We start from the raw sequence: 16,936 nt of genomic DNA, 5'->3' as shown, positions 1-16,936 counted from the left end.
TCAAGGTGGATTTGAGGAGAGGTCTCCTATCACCAAACCTAGATTCCCATCCTGGTCTCTGAGTTACTGCAGAGGAAGACAGTCTTTTTCTGTGGGTCTTTTCGGTGTATCTTTGCTATTTAGCTTCAGGAAAGACTCAGAGCACTGGGTAGAGTTGGATGGCTGCTTCTGCAAAGGCGTATTATTTAGGCTCTGATCCTACCCAGGACATGTCTCTCCAGCTTTGACAAGCTGCTTGCTGGATGTCGACGCGTTAGCTCTCTCCTCCTAGGACTGGTACTAGTTGGTGGTGTTGGGACTTGTAAATTCTGCCGTGAATTTATCCCTGAGAAAGCAGAAGCTACTGCTTTAAATACTGTACTGCCTCTGTCCCAGAGAGAGGTACCACTTTAATGAAACCCTGTGTGAAAGACCTGCTAAGGATCTACAAATAGCATTGGCCGGCAGCAATGAACTCAACATTTAAGTAAACAAATGGTGCAAAAGCAGCCTTGCACAATGTTGCTGTGAAGGTCTGCCTTAGGATGAGGCTGATGGAGGTCATCCGAAGTGTCAATTTTTCCAGCCCCAGGACTGCTGAACTGTTTTCAAGGAGTATTGAGGCAGGTTAGAAGAATAGCTCTGAGTAATATTGCAAATGTGTGACCCTGGTTTTAATGTGTAGAACTCCCGGTTCTCTGTTAGCTCAGGCAGTAGGAACTGCTTACTTTGGATTTGAATCCCAACAGAATGTATCCCTCATACAAACTACGGAGCAATTTAAAACTGCGAAGACTGAGTTGAAGCTGCTCTGTATAGAGCACTAACAGGCTGTAGGAAGATGCTCTTGAATTGTATGAAGGAGCTAACTCCATACAGTGCTGTACCAACACAAGAATTTCTTGCAGCTTGCAGTGTTCTTGGTACATAACGTTCTTAAACACAGTCCTAAGGATGAAGTTGCCTGATGCCATGATAATCACTTTTATCATTGCTGTGTTCTTCCCAGGACTTGGCATGTGACTTCTAAATAATGTTCTGATTTGTATTACAGATTCTAGATTGACCGTACCATAGGGAACACGCACTGTGGTTGTTACCAGCGCTCTTTGTTCTGTAACAAGATGACTAAGTTTGTCAGTTCAGTATTGTATATTGCTGTGCTGATGATCCCCTTCCCATGAATCTCAGCTCAGCTGCTTCACGCTACTTCAGTTCATGCTAAATTTGCAATCTTGACTTCATTGAAGTGCAAAATTGGCTTGCTTGTCAAAAACTGGTAATACATACAAAACAATCCAGTACTTTATTTTTTTGGCTTAAGTCAAGGCTTATGTAGGCTCAGGGAAAGTTTCAGAATCTCCACATTATGTGAGCAGCTGTTTATAGTGTGCAAACCTTGTTAAATATTGAAGAGCTTAGATTGACTCATATTTGTGCATCATTTTAGTGTGGTAGTAAACAGCAGTATCCGTCAAAGTTGAGCTTATATGGAAAAGTAAATGATGTGCAAACTGTTTTTTTTTCGCGTTAGGTTTGTTGCTGGGTTGGGTTTTTTGTTTTATACATTCCGTCATAGAAGCGGACCACCAAAATTGCTCCACAAGTCTGCCACAGTATTTAACAATAAATTGTATAGATTTGTCCTGAAGTGTGCTAACAGCATCGTTCATTGTATTATTCATGGTCAATTGCATGTGAATCCACTTGTCAAGGGAAGGATACAGCATTAATTACCACTTTTGACACATGCCTGCAAGGAGGTTGGTTTAGTTATCCTGTCTTCTTGCCAAATAAAATGGACTTTCTCCTCTGGGACTAGCAAAAGGGCATCTTAAATTTGGACTTTTACATAGGAAGAGTTTGTGCTGAATGTATCTTTCCCCACTTGAATTCTTTTAAAGATAAAACCCATGCAAAATAACATGTGATGGTTAAAATTATAGCAAGATCTCTATGCTTTTTAGTATGGTAAATATTTCAAAAACTTTTTGCATACTGCATGCTGTTTTATTGATCATGATAAAGTAGTTTCCACCTTGTCTCTCAAAGCTACAGGGAACACAGCTCTCCTCTATGGAATAGAGGGTTTAGGTTATTCCAAATCTGGTACCTTCTTAATGGGTTAAGTACCAAATTTACTGGCAGTCTATTATCACCTCACATAAATTAGAATCACAGAATCATTTAGGTTGGAAAAGACCTTTAGGATCTAGTCTAACCTAACACTACTAAGTCCATCAGTTAAAATATGTGCCTGTTATCGTTACTATTCAGGGTGTGCAGAGGAACAAAGGAAGGTTGAGGTGAAATTTGCATAAGCAGCAAGTTGTTGTGTTTATAGAAAGGCAATCTTTATTAAACGTACAAAGGCTGGTCATTGCATGCTGCAATATACTGCTTTTTATGGTAGTTTCCAGGGTCCCATTTTGCATTCCTGAACTAGTCCATTTTAAATGTCTCCCAAAAAGTATCACTGAAACATCTCCACAAAATCAGATCCTTTCTCAATCTAGAGTGAGAATGTAAAAAAAAAAAAAAAAAGTGGACTCAGCATTTCCTGTGGAGCCCCATCTGGAGTAGCACAGCATCTTCTGTTGGCTCAGGATAATTGAGTGGTTTCCTGACTTGCCCTCAGAAAGGAGGTTTTACTTGGATAATACTTTCATTTCTTGGGTTGCATTCAATTTGGTTTTCATTTGATACTCGTATTTTATTTCTTATTTTCATGCCTCCAGACCAAGAGCTGTCAATAGGCAGCAGGTTTGTGTTTCTTGCTCTTATTTTTAAAAAGGTGAAGTAAAATAATTTTGGGAGATAGCAAGTGCTTTACATATGTGTGTGTATATATTTTTTTTTTTTCGGATTGTGATTATGACAATATCCTTTAACTAGGGATATGCACCATAGCTGAAATGTCTGTGGAATGTTTTGCTTGGTACAAACTGAACGTTGCATTTTGCTGTGTTTTGCAAGGTAGTCGTTAACCTGACTTCTGCTGATGTCAGCAGAATTTGTTTTTTTAAGGCTTGGCCGTGGAAATGGCCTTTAAAAATATTTTTATTAGTGACCTTGGGACTAATCTTCAGGTGATGTAGAGCTGTGAGACAGCATCAGCACAGAGGAGGAATAGACTAATGTAGGAAGAAATTCATTATCTTTGTAACATTTAATAGAGGAATATAAGGAATCATATAACCAGATGATCGCTATATGATGATATATAACCAATAATAAGAATTTTTGCAAGAAACTTTTCAGCTGGAGAAACCATAAAGGAGATGCACCTGAGTGGTTTGAAGGAGGCGAATGAGCTATTGCCACGCTAAAGTCTTGAGTAAGGCAAGTGCAAGAGAAGGATATATGAGAGGTGATGGTGGGCAATGTGCTGGCAAGACCACCCTGCAATGAGTGTGCGTTCGGCTCACATTTGGCAGGACATGGAGCTGGATGCTCACCACTCAGTGTGATATGCTTATCCTGTTAAAAAAGTGAGCACTGAGGCAGGCTGTTTCTTGTTTTGCTGGGCCACGCTGATTCTGCTAAACCTGCTGGGGACAGGAGTTGGAGCATGTTCCCTTTTGGGCTTCTGAGGTGGATAAGGGATTGGAGCTAAGCAGTGACCCAGGAGATTGTTCCATCTCCAATATTTAAGTTGCTCCCAGCACTGTTAGAGTGAGTATTGATGGTTAACAGGCTGCTCCAGCGGTGGCCAAAGCCCCTGCCTTTCCCTGTGTAATGTGCCATCTCTCACCATGGAATGTGTTTGTTTCAGTAGGTTTCAAGGACAAGGTTCAACTCAAGAACACAAATACTATTACAGTGACATTATGCAAGAACAACCAGTTTCCAGTGATACATTGTGGAGCGTGTTAGAAATACCATTCCTAATTTCTCTGCTCTGAGCGCTTGGAAGGTGGTTTCCAGAGAATTAACAAAAAATGTACCTGTATTCTGGGGGCTTGTTATGCAGTGCTATGTTGTGATGCCGTATGATGTTACCTATTTGGCCTTTGTGTGTACATTGTAATACTTAGGAGGAAATCGCATTTCTCTCTAAACTTAAGGTTCCTGAAGTATTGGAAGTTTTGTGTATCAGGGGCAAGAAAGAGAATGCCCAGTAGACTTTTAAACAGTTACACATTTTGACTATTTGAAATAGTATAATAGATAACTTGAATAAAATCATAGAATTGTCTAGGTTGGAAGGGACCTTTAAGATCATCTAGTCCAACTGTCAACCTAACACTGACAAAACCCATCACTAAACCATATTGCTAAGCACCATGTCTACCTGTCTTTTAAATACCTCCAGGGATGGTGACTCAACCACTTTCCTGGGCAGCCTGTTTCAATACTTGATAGCCCTTTCAGTGTAAAATTATTTCCTAATATCTAATATTTAATTATTTTTCCTAATATCTAATCTAAACCTGGTGCAACTTGAGAACTTTATTCTGGAATAATCACTGTAATGGGACATGAGTAGTGGATTAAATAGCAACTGGTCTTACTTGGTCACATAGATGACAGCCAAAGGGGGGAGAAGAGGAGGTATTGTGCAAATGTGTCAAGGAAACAAGTTCCCCAAAAGAAATGGAGATGACTGGAGTGTGAGAAGAAACCTGGCTGTTAACTGTCTGTTTTAGCAGTGTCTGTGGTTGATGATGCACAGAGCGAAGGACAGTGAGGTGACCATTGAAAACAGGTGACAGTAGAACTGAGCAGGAGAGTTAAATGGAGCCTCTGTCAATTGCACTTAATTCTCTGTTCTGCTCTTGGGACCATTCTGTTATAGTTGTGCTTGGAGTGGTTGAAGCTGTGGTGCTTCTGTTCTCCAGCAGCACCACCTCTAAGCTACTGGTCTAATGTAGGGAGAGAGCAGGGGGAAAGGGAGACATGTCTTAGTTCCACTGCAGATCTACTTTGCAGCTTTTGCTCCCCAGGCACTGCTTGAGAGCTTTACAATGGGAGAATCTTACTTGAGCAAAGGCAGGTTGTGCAAGGATCTGCACGTAGAAGGTAAAACTCACCTCCTTGCAATGACTCATAGTGCCAGCTTCTCCATAGCACAGAGCTATTGTTTTGGACAGTGAGCATCAATGACTTGCATCTGCTTAGCTTTGCCAGCCTTCAGGTGACATGGAGTACTCCATCAGGTATTACTAAGTCTCTAGTAAATGCACTTCTGTCCTGATTGCATTTTATAGTTTCAATTTAGCAGTCTTGAAAGCTGCTTTACTATTCCTGGGTCATTCCAAATTGCACACCTGTCTGTACTTCTCCACTTCCCAAAGAGTGACTCAGGCTTCTCTTTCAAACAGTAAAATTAGTATTTCTTTCAGGAAATACCAGTTTCCTCTGGTGTTTATTCTAGCCCTTTGCGTCTTTGGGTTACAGATGCAGAAGAATAAATAAAAAGGATTGACACACTTCTGTGCAGCATGGAGCACTGTAAAACCTAAGAGGGATTCTTTGATATATCAACCATGAGCTGGCAAATACATCAACCATGAGCTGGCATATATCTTGACAGCTTCAGATAAATTCAGGCCAGCAGTATTGCCAGTGGCTGATTTGTACTGCAATTAACAGGGTTTGGGACCAACATTCTGGCCATGATGGGAGTACTGGAGATGTCAAGCAATTTGATTATTTTTTTTTTTAATTATTTTTTTCAGATTTTTTTTGTCAGCTCCCGTTTCTCCGTTTCCTTGAGCAAAACAGCTAAGCACGACTGGTGCAGCAGACAGACATGGTTGTCACTCTTCTCACTACTCAAGATACTAGTACCTTGAATAACACCTGAGATGTTCTCTGTTACTACTCTGGCACTTAGCTGGAGAGAATTGCTGTTGGATGAAGGAGGGAAGAGAGATCACTGCTGACTTTATCTCCCTTTTCCTTGTGCTGTCAGCTTTGGCAGGGTTCTCTGGTAGGGTTGAAGGGAAGGGGAGCCAAAGGCATAGTAGGTGTTGTGCAGGGCAATGCTTGGGAAAGGTATCATCAGAGAGGTGCAAAACTCTGATTTGCAAAATGTGATTTTTGATATATAATAAGTGATTGTTTGCTCCTGCTGGTATTTAGACCTGTATTGCTGTTGTATCCTTATCTGCAATTAAATCTTTGTGTTTTGGAACGCAGTGAGCCTTTGCACAAAATATATTCACATATTATATCTAAAATATAATATGCTTTGTATTATATTTTAGCTGCAGGGCTGAAAGTTCAAAAGCCTGTTCTTCAGGTACCCTTCCAGAAGGGGGTTCAGATGTTAGGCGTCCTCTTAAATGCAGAGAAGAAAGGCAGAGCCCAAGTCCCACTCCCAGAAGTCAGTAAAATATTAAATTCTGCTGGATTTCTCATCTGTACTCCTTATCTGTATTTCAGTTTCTCAGCCAGCCTAGTAAGTACTGTTTGGCTTAAGTATATCTTTCAGAAAGACATCCAGACTTGCCTGAAGATACAAGTGATGGAGAATTCACCACTTTTCTCAGTTAATTAATGGAAAGGAGTAGTTGATGAAAGGTTGATTTATTCACTGGTTCAGTTGCAGCTGGAGAATTAGCCTCTGGTTGATGTGAAAAAGCACTGCCTTTGTTTCTGAAAGAGGAACAATGTGGTAACTTGGTTTGGTAAATACCTGCGTTTTACTAGCATCTGCTTTAGAAGACAGACGAGAGTTCCTAATATATGGTAGTTACTTTCCTGGAGATATAAAGCAGAAGTAAAACATCATGGCTGGTCAGCTGAATCTAGAACACTTTTATACCATCAGAGAAATAGGTAAACATCAGAGAATTTTTTTTGGAGCATGGGCCTGCAAAAAAATCCCTGACTCTAACCCAAGAATCCTTAGCCTCATGCTATTAAGTTTACACAGGTACCACACTGCGTGGAGTGTGATGCATCGGCTGTGTTCACCCTGGTATTCCAGCCACAGGTAAAAGGAACTCTTGGTTATCACTTTCTATGCTATTGAATCTGTTCTGACACAAGCATGTGGTATCTTTGTGCTTCAGGATCAAGCTACTGGTTATATTTGTGAGTATTATTCTGATAGCGTTTGGTTATAAAGTTTCCATTGCTTCTGTTTAAGCGTTTGTTCTAACAATGACTAGGTTATTTTTTTTTTTAACTTTGCAGAGTACAGATGCCAATTCAAATGTGAGGAAAAGAACGAATGCCACCGTACAGTCTGAAGCTGATGGTGGGAGCCGCATTGACACAAGGCACAGCTCCATCCAGCCTCCCTCTGTAGCTCAGGGGTCTTCTGACATTTCACCCCACTCCCTTTCTGCATCAAGTCCCAACCCTTTCACACGCATCAATGCATCAGAGACATTATCTTCTGCGAGAGGCACCCCTCCAGCTCCTCCTTCTACCCCCATTTTAACTGGATTTGTATCCCAGCATGCCACAGCTGGATCCCCTTCCATTCAGCGCTTGCTCGGATCTAGACTGGAGCAGATTCAGACCACCACACCTAATACATTAGGAGCATCTGCAAAGCCATCTGCTGTCCCACCACCTGCTCCCCCCGCCTCCCACTCTGGCACGAGTAAGATAGACAAATATGCACGCATTTTATTTCCTGTTACCTTCGGAGCATTTAACATGGTCTACTGGGTGGTGTATCTATCCAAGGATACCATGGAAAAATCGGAAAGTCTAATGTAGTTTTGCTGCTATGTAGTAGTTCCTAAATTATACTCACATTTGATGCAGAGTTTCTTCTTTTGAAACTATTTAAAAAGGTCAATAATTCTTATTTATAAAAGCTGTGTGCTACTTTCCCATTGTAAAGGCTGGAGTGTTTGGGGATAATTAGTTAACTCCTAGCAGAGTCGTGGGTAACAGATTTGTCTTCCTCCCTTCAGCTAGCAGTGAACCATCACTCTCTTCAGCTGGCTACTCAGAACTTGCCTTTGGGAGGAACACGGACCCAAACAAATCAAAGGCAGAGGTGCACAGCTGTGCAGAGGGCCACATCTTGACTGCTAGGAATACTGCTAGCATCTTGGTTATTACACCTCCCTGAGGCACCCAGCACTGCTGTCTGGACACAGCATTGCGTTCTCTGAGTGCAAGGCCCATGTCCTGAATATTTTGGCAGTGCTTGCTAGAAAAGGACTTTCCCTGCTAGGTTAAAATTGGCAGAATGGGGGGAAAAAACAATGAACTGTGGAAAAAGAAAAGAGCGTCCAGCCTGGGAGAGTGCAACTCCAGAAAAGTTATGCAAAGGAGTTGTAGAGCTCCATATATTTTTACTAAGCATTATTTTGTGTTGCAACCTGGGAAATTCTCACTCCAAAATAAGAATGAGTGAACCTTGTAAAATCTGAAATCTGATGTAATTCTCAAAATTGGAGTTTTTTGTTTGGTAAGGTGATCTTACATGTGTGGTTCTTCTTTGACCTTGCTGACCAGCTTGAGTGGATTTATTCCTAAATTACATCTGTTGCGGTAGAGGAGGACCAGGCCCACAATGTTCAACTTTTTAATTGTTTTAATCGAATTCTTTGTTCTTTCCTTTGGATGCTTTGGGTTTGTGGTTTTTTTGTTGATTTTTTGTTTTTGGTTTTTTTCCCCTTCCCCCCTTATTATTCAGTCACACTCCTCTGATTTCCTTTGAACACATATTCCCCTCCACCCCCTCCTTTTATATAATGTTTGAGTCAGGTTAAATTTTCAACACAGTCTTAAAAGTGGCTTCAAAGTTGAGCAAAACAAATTTTCCTGTGCTTTGATGAGTGTGGCTATGGCACATCTTTGAGTGAATGAGAAACACCCTTTTGTGAAGGAAAGCTGTGACATAAATAAGAAAAGAAAGTTTCTAGGTGGAGCCTGGGGGGAACACAATGTTTATTTATGGTCTGTTTGTTTCTCTTACACTATAGCATAGATACGTGCTTTTCTTAGGGGTTCATTTTGCAATATGCAAGCAGGCAACTTTGTTAAAGAATTGAACAGTTTAAACCTGATAGAAATCTTGATCAAAAATGTTCTTTTCACCAGAATATGTGGAAGATATGCTGGCATCTAAAAATGTTTGCACAGATCCATCTAGCTAGGTAAATGGTTGGCAGGTGACAAGTAAAATCAAAATGACAAGCAAAAATCAAAAAACAGATCACAAAATACTCAGCTGTGACCTGGTTGTGCCTTTAAAGGGTCTGGAAGTAGCTGAATCTCTTTCCAGTTGAATAATCTTTAGCTTCAGTTGGTTGGAACAGCAGATTGGTAGCCCACGGTCAAAGTTCTATGGTGGGGGGACAGATCAGGTGAGTGGTCTGGGCCCAAGTAATGATCAAGTGACTGATGGAGACCACAAGCAGCTGGGGTAACTGAGGACATGTATGAGACTGCCCTAGACTATATTGGGAAAGGAATCAGAGTAAAAAGACCCCAGAATGGTGAAATTATGACTGTATCTCTGTGCCTCTTTCGGTCTCTCCAAGCCTTCTAGCCAGTTCACGGCTGACAATCTGACCTTTAACTTAGGGGACATGAGAGACTGCAAGAGATGTGCACTACGTTCTGTAGCCAGGATCCCAGGCTGCTGTTTCATGCATTGCATTGGATTGTTGATGATAGAATGCACAGGACGTGGGAATGTCATAAATCACTTTATTATGATGTAGTGTTATAAACAGTCTTTTCTTATATAAGTGATGCTCTCACAAGGCCAGGTATGGTCCTTTCCTTTTTGCCTTTTACATCTAGAAGAAGCCTGATATTACAACACTCCTTAGAAAACCCTTACATGTGCCATAGCACAGAACTGGAAATGGAGCCCTCACGCAAGATGTCTAACTGCAGTAGTTTGCATCTTTGGATGTATCTCTAGTTGCTGTAGCTCTTTCTTCCCCAATTTGGTCACATTATTGCAGATTGTCAGAATAGAAGATTGTTTATTTATTTTGTTAAGCCAGAAGAGACAAAGCTAATCCTCTGGCAATTAACGATCATAATTGTACAAATGATAAAATATTTCTGGTATGAAGAACAATGGCCTTCTGTGTGTTGAGAACCTAGTGTTTGTGCCAGAAGTGACTGAAATGATTCCTTGCTTTCCTCTATGATGAAAACCAAGGATGTTTTCTCTCACTCAGAGCTTGAAACGATTCACTAGAAGCAGCTGTCTCTTCCTTCCACCCATTCCCATATACTGATTGTATAATCAGCTTTTTCTGTGCACTGTTCAGTAGGATCAACACTGGTCCAGGCTATTTGACCAAGATTGATCTGAATATGCTACTTTGATTCATCTGTAGTTTGTATTTCATTTCAAAGACTTACAAGGAGTAAAAAAGGATTGCAAGAATTAATAGATTCCAAATATTTATTTCTATACTTCCATTTTGGAAGAAATTTTTAATGATACCGCAGAGAAAAAAAAAATCTATTTTTAATCTGTCAGTGTATTTCTGAAATACCTTCTGACACTTGCATGCCTACGTTCAAAATGAGATATATAAAAAAAAAATCTCATTATGAGTCTGGGACTAATTTATCGTACTGTGCTACATTTTTGTGTTACAGCAATGAAGAAATTACCATAACTTGCTTTTCAAAGTACCTACGGACAATGATAATAGGAATTTATTGTTAACAGCGGTTCTTCATTGTATTTAATCTCCTTGCAGAGTGATCAGAAACAGTAAAGAGCCTGTAGTATACTCAGTAATACTGGCAGGTTCTGAATACTGTAATTCAGAAGCACAAACAAAAGCAGGAATATGCTAAATATAGTGGCCCAAATGTTCAATACTGCTAACTAACTAAAATCCTAAGGGAGAATGTTGCAGGTGTCATTTCAGTGACCAAATGGCTTATTAGGGATGGCTTTGAGTGAGATGAACTCTACAGGGGCTGTTTTTATTGTTTTTTCTGTTGGCTTTGTTGAACAATCTTTCTTTTTTTTCTTTTTTTTTCTTTTTTTTTTTTTGACAGTACCATAGTGATTTAAAACGAACCAAACACTTCAGATAGTCATCTCTATGAACAGGAAAGGAAACTGGATAGAAAGCCAAAAAACCTTATCAGGAAACAGAGACAGATCTCCACTGACTGCTGTTTCCTCGGAGACATTGTTACCAACAGCAAAACTCCCACAGATTGCAGTGATGCAGCCCCAAACAGTAACACAGTCACTTGAGAAAAACAGTTAAAAATGCTGTTCAGAAAGGTTGTCTTCACGGGAACCAGAGTATATTTTATAGTCAGCCATGAGCAAGGCAAATTGCAAAAATAATAAAGTCAAGGAAGGAGGGAAACCTAGACCCCAGCTCCTCATGGTGACCTGAGCTCTAAGAGCTCACCAGCAGAACTGGAGTCTGTTTGTCCTCCTGTAAAATGGACTTGTCTCCGTCAAATGGCTATCAGTGGAGCATTTATTTTCCTACACGTTTTTTGAGGGGAAAAGGTAGATTTTGTAAACTGTTTAGTCATCTGCTCTCCATTACCATGCAGTCAGGCAAGTAGAACACATGACAATTGAATGAAGGTGGTAAATAATTTAATAAGGAACGTGACTAGAGCTTTCTTGTTAACAGGAACTAAAAGATATTGATTACAGAGTGTTCAAGTATAGCCTTTGGCATCTCACCATTTTCATCATTCAGGATGGATCTTGCAAAAAATTGGGGAAACCAGATAACCGTATTTAATAGGTTTTAACCAGTATTTCTACAGAAGGGTGAAGGAACTCAGCTTTTCATTATGCACAGAGTTCTGTCTCCTTCCACTTTCTTGCCTACCTCCTGTATGTCGCTTGGCCGCATCGTACCTTATGCTGTAGCACAGCGACTGTGTGCCATGCTGTGTCTATTTATCCAGTTTACCCAAGGCCTAATGTTCCCATCTCCTTTGTGCTATTGGAAGTGGAGGGAAGGCCAGAATGGAAGAAATGACGGCACAGATTGTGTAAGAGACACATATTGTCCACCTGGGACATTTTCCCCTAGGGGAATTCCTAGGAGAATCTTTCTCAGTGGGAGAGGCTGGAGCACAGTTTCTGCTGTAGCACACTCTTCCCCAAAATCCCAAAAGCTTCCAAGAGATCTGGCATGGTAGATCAGCAACTTTGCACACTGGGCTCCATAACTTTTGCTTGACCCAAAAGATTTTGGAGGAAAGAAGTTTCGGTGAGTTTTTCCTGGGACTTGCCAGTAGGACTTGACTGGTGAGTGTTGTGGCTGACACTGGTGTGAATTGCAATACAGACAGCTGGCAAAAAACCAATAACATCTTTTCTCCCCAATTATAATTTTTTGTCAAGACCTTAAATTTCCTTTACTGTGTGACTCCAAGGTAAGTTACCTATATTTATATTGTTGTGAAGACCTGTGCTGGTATCCATTGAAATCAGTATGTGTTTTTCATTGACTTCAGTGCCCTTTAAACAGGACGTTTACTTGAAGAAAAAAATGCACCATTTTGGAAGAGTCTGATATGCATTAATTTGTACAGTCTTCATTTGTAGGTCTCTCCTCAGAGTCAAGATGTAGCTTTTTTTTTTTTGAGAATATGAGGATCATGGGCAGTTTCAACGCATTCTGAGTAAATCAGACTCTACAAGAAAGTTTTTTACTGCATCCCGAGCAAGTGAGAGTAGTGTGAAGTATAGAGCACTCTGAAAACATCTCTCTTTGCTAATGTTACGTACTGTGTTCTTAACTGGAGAAAATGAAAAATGCAATTATTGTAAAATTGGTAGAATTTGTGAAATATACTTTGTTTTCCCATGAATTAGAAAATGTAGGTATTTATTTGAGAATTGACTAGCATTGACTTCTAGTCTGTAACTTAGTGCATCTACAGCTATCTCTTAGACTTTCTTATGCTTTTTACATTATTCCAATAGACAGGACTTCAAAGCAAACCAGTTACTACCCACTGAGGTTCATTACCTTTTTTTTGGTCATAGTTCTATTTTCACTTTCTTGTGCAAGAGAAACTGAGAGTGTGTTGGTTCCTTTAAAATAAAAATAACAGCAGCAAAAATAAAAAGCCTTGGAGATTCCCTTTTTAGAAAACCATCCAAGCTCCCATCAATTATTGAATGCTCGTTTTAAATAATAGCATAGTTTTAGCATTTAAAATTTCAAATTACTAACGTGATCACAGCCTGGATTATGTATTTATATCTATCTCCATACATATATATATATATAAACTACATTAAAATAACATGAATTCCCTGAATTGTAAGGGAGGCAGACTCAAGACACACTTTAAGCAGTCTTGTTTTCAAAGAGTACCTTTCTGGATGGAAAGCACAGTGTGAGGTATTTTTTTAGTTATTATCTTCATATCTCAATTTTCAAGAAAAAAAAATCATGAGGAAAATACTATACTACTAAATTGACCTTCAACTAGGACAGACATCTGGGTTATTTTCTGCTGGTGGTCCTGCTGTTGTTGATCTTCAAATTTTGCTGTGTGGTTTTGTGAATGTTGCATCCACGTTGCTGTTAACTGACATGGCACTCTACGGATGATCTCATGGCATAAAGAAGCATTTAAAGAAATAATCATTCTTTGTGAAAATGTATTTATCCTTGGAAAAAATGTAACTTGAAGTTGGTAGAAGACGCAGGTGACAGTATGAAGCACTCAGCAGGACTTCTGAGCTCGATGCATTACAAAATTCAGTCAAGTAGTGCTTTGTCTTGCCTTATCATCTTGTGCCAGTGGCTCATCTCCATGGTAAGTATAGGTGCTCAGGGATGGAGGACTCAGAAGTCCAGAACATGTACAAGTATTTCTTCAAAGTGCTTTCAAAGTATCAGGTAGTTAACCTTATTGCTAGCAGTAACTTCACAGTCTGCTTTACATTTGCAAGCTTGAAAATCTCCTGTTCTGCTAGACTGTCCTGGGTCGTCAAATGAATAATGACATATTTTACATAAATAGATGATTCTGTATGTACATGCATTTCATTTTTTATTAATTTGTGGCAACATTCTCTGGCACCAGGCGAGCAGTGGAGATTTGAGGCATTTGAGATGACATGATAATATCATTTTGTTTCATAGATGTGTGGCTTTGCAGATCAATACCACCAGCACGTTCACGCTGGAAATGAATCCACTTGTGCAAAATCCTGGCCTTGAATATTTAACCCATGTTTGAAGGGCTAATGAAGTATATTAGGCAGGACAGGACGCAGGACCTGTTTGCTCTAAAAGGCTTCTGGATTGGGGCTGGTTTATGTCCTGCCAATCTCTTAAGCACGCTGCTCCCGACAGACCACAAGCAGAATCCATGTTTTTGGTTTGTTTTTTTTTTTTTTAAGACCATGATTACTCCACTGTAAAACTGTATTACTGCTGAATGTAGCACTCCCACCTTCTTCCTTGGTGTCCTGCTTTGCCTGGCCATGGTGAGCTGGCTGAAATAACTTGTCTAGCTAAAAAGCAATTTGTCTTTCCGTCTTTTGGCTGGCTGGTAGCCAGTAGTTCTCTGATCTGGCTCCTGGTCTTAGTGCTGGTACAAAGGAGGTGGTGAGGAGGCTGGGACTGATCTTTTGAGCTGGGTTAAAGCTGGTGTGAAACCACAGCCTGAGGATCTTCATGCTGCCTCCACTGGCATTAAAACAGAGGTGCTCACAGGCTTTTTTGAACCTCAGGTGCCTTCCATAGTCATTTTTTCCTCCACAGAGGTGATTTTGGGAATTACATCAATGACAAATAATGGAGAAAAAACTATAAGCAGGTCAAAATTTATGAAAGAGCCCAAATCAATAAAGTTATTTAAGAGAGAGCAAAGGAGGAGAAGGGAAAACATGAGTAAGGATGAAATATTTAGTTTCTTGCTACCAAGCAGTTATTTTAAGATGTGTCCTATTAGAGGTACTAGAACAGCATCTGGCAGGAAACAGCCTAGAAATAATTATTTCTTCATTATAAGTATAATGAGAAAGTAATAAAGAAAATAAGTTGCTAATGTCCTCTTAGAAACATTTCTGTTCCATTGAAGTTGTTTTCATTAAAAAAGGGTATTTTTGTCATCAGTCAGGAAGAATTAGGAGACAGCATAGTAAGGGAAAAGGACTGAGTTTTATTAAGTATTACTGGTTCCCTCTGTCTTAGAGCATTTCTCAACCAAAATTGTAAACAGCAACAGTTTTGTTTTTATTTTTTCTGGGACTCCATATATTTATTTTTCAGTAATGAAGCACTTCAGGACCTTTGGCATTTACCTTGCTTTACGTTTAAGAGACTGAATATAGAGATTGCTGCCTCTGATTTAGTTCAGTTATAGAAAGAGAGAGGGGAAGAAAAAAAAAAAAAAGCACAAGAAAAAAGTTCTTCTGGAAGTGTCATACCTTCCTACTAAATCTGAAGTCTTCATTCCTGGTACCTGAATTTATGGGAGCTTTCTAGTGGAGAGCGTTTCTGATAATCCAGTTAGTGCTATGGCTTGTGGGCTGGGGCTGCATTTAAAGTAGAAGTGGCCAAAAATGTTTATCCCCAGCCTTAGCACTCCCATGGGGTGGACCCCATGAGAGGCAAAGATGCTTTTGTACCATCTTTTGTAGCATCTTTTGGCTGCCTGAGAGCTGTTGTGCTGCTCATGTGGGAGAAGGTAGGATTCTCTGGTTGGAAGTAGAGGGGTGGAAGGAGGGTGAGACAGTGCAGCTCTTACATTGGATTCAGCCACTTATGAAAATGCCCCCTGAACTCCTTTCCGAGTAGGCAGCTTGGGCACCAGCTGAGCATGATGTGGAATTCAACACCGACTGCGAGTCCTGCCCGAGGATCAGCACAGTTAATCTGCTCTAAGGTTTCTGATGCTGTGGCTATAACACTGGGAAGATGTGAGCTCACAGCTGCTGCCAGCTGGGAGGCCTCCTCGGTGCTGTGCATCCCAGCTCTACCGGGGGGCTTCGGGCCCCTCGGAGCACTGGGGGTGGGATGGAAAATGGTTTCTTGGAGTGCAAAATAGGGCAGGGTGAAGCTGAAGAAAACTCCTCCTTCAGCTCAGCACTGCTGATATTCATGGTAACAGCACCGAGCAGCCCAAAGGAGGATCAAGGTGGGTTGTCTTGTCTTGTCTTCTTGCACATCTGCTAAATGTGCTGATGCGGGGAGAGGTGGGAGCGACAAGTGTGTGTAGGGTAATGGAAAGGCATGCTTCGTGCTGCTGCCTGCTGAGCACCCGCCGTCTCTGCGGTGATTGCGGTTGCCCTGCAGTCGTAAAATGTGTCCAGCCATGCAGACTCTGCTCCTGAAGCACTTCCCAGCAGTTCGTGGGTTTTCCCAGAAGCAGAATTGCATCTCTGTTTTTTTGTGAGTATAGTTATTATGCCCCTGTCACTTCTAACATAGCTTAAACAAAGGTGTTTCTCTCTGATGCTTATTTCTCTGTTTTGTTGTGTATTTATGAAGAAAAAAATCAAGCTTTTTTTTTTTCTAGTTTTATTTATTTTATTTTATTTTTAAAAGAGGTTTCCTCACTTGCACACATGGAAATCACAACCCCTGTTGCAAACTTTGGGAAGGTAGCAAACAGTCCTAAGCTAACTTCAGGAGAATCTCTAGGGTAATGAAAAAGACAGCTCCTGTTTTCAAATAAAATCTCTCATTTGGAGAGTATTTAGTTACAACTTTTTAAACAAGCTGTAGTTTATCAAAATATTTTCTCTGTACTGAAAATGTGAATTTTGTCTGTATCCATTTCACTTAGGAAGGTGAAACACAATGAATGTACTTGTTATTTTTTCTGTTAAGCTAGTTAATACCTGTTATGGTGGGAAAGATGCATAGCCATGCACTAGCCATTTCATAAACACATGGATTGTATTTTTTTTTTCTTCGGAGAATGTAAAGATCATATATAAAGAGAAAGTGGAAGAATTTTGTAGAGCAATTTAAAGAGGCTACTTCTCACTTCCTATCTGGACGCCATATGCATAAATACAGTGAACTCAGGTAAGAGAAAATATGAG

At 40.3% G+C, this 16,936-nt stretch overlaps 1 protein-coding gene across 1 annotated transcript in view; it reads left to right on the top strand.

Moving 5' to 3' along the window:
• GABRA4 (gamma-aminobutyric acid (GABA) A receptor, alpha 4) overlaps positions 1-16,936 on the top strand; it is a 49,615-nt gene that overhangs the window by 19,379 nt on the left and 13,300 nt on the right. The window contains exon 7 of the mRNA XM_014962311.1: positions 7,126-16,919. Within this exon, the coding sequence (XP_014817797.1) occupies positions 7,126-7,659 (534 nt within the window). The 3' untranslated portion in view covers positions 7,660-16,919. The remainder of the gene's footprint in view (positions 1-7,125; positions 16,920-16,936) is intronic.

The sequence above is a fragment of the Calidris pugnax genome, unplaced genomic scaffold (assembly GCF_001431845.1).
Source record: "Calidris pugnax isolate Ruff unplaced genomic scaffold, ASM143184v1 scaffold806, whole genome shotgun sequence".
NCBI lineage: Eukaryota > Metazoa > Chordata > Aves > Charadriiformes > Scolopacidae > Calidris > Calidris pugnax.
Note: the sequence above shows the minus strand (reverse complement) of the source record. Positions and strands in the feature narration are given on the sequence as shown.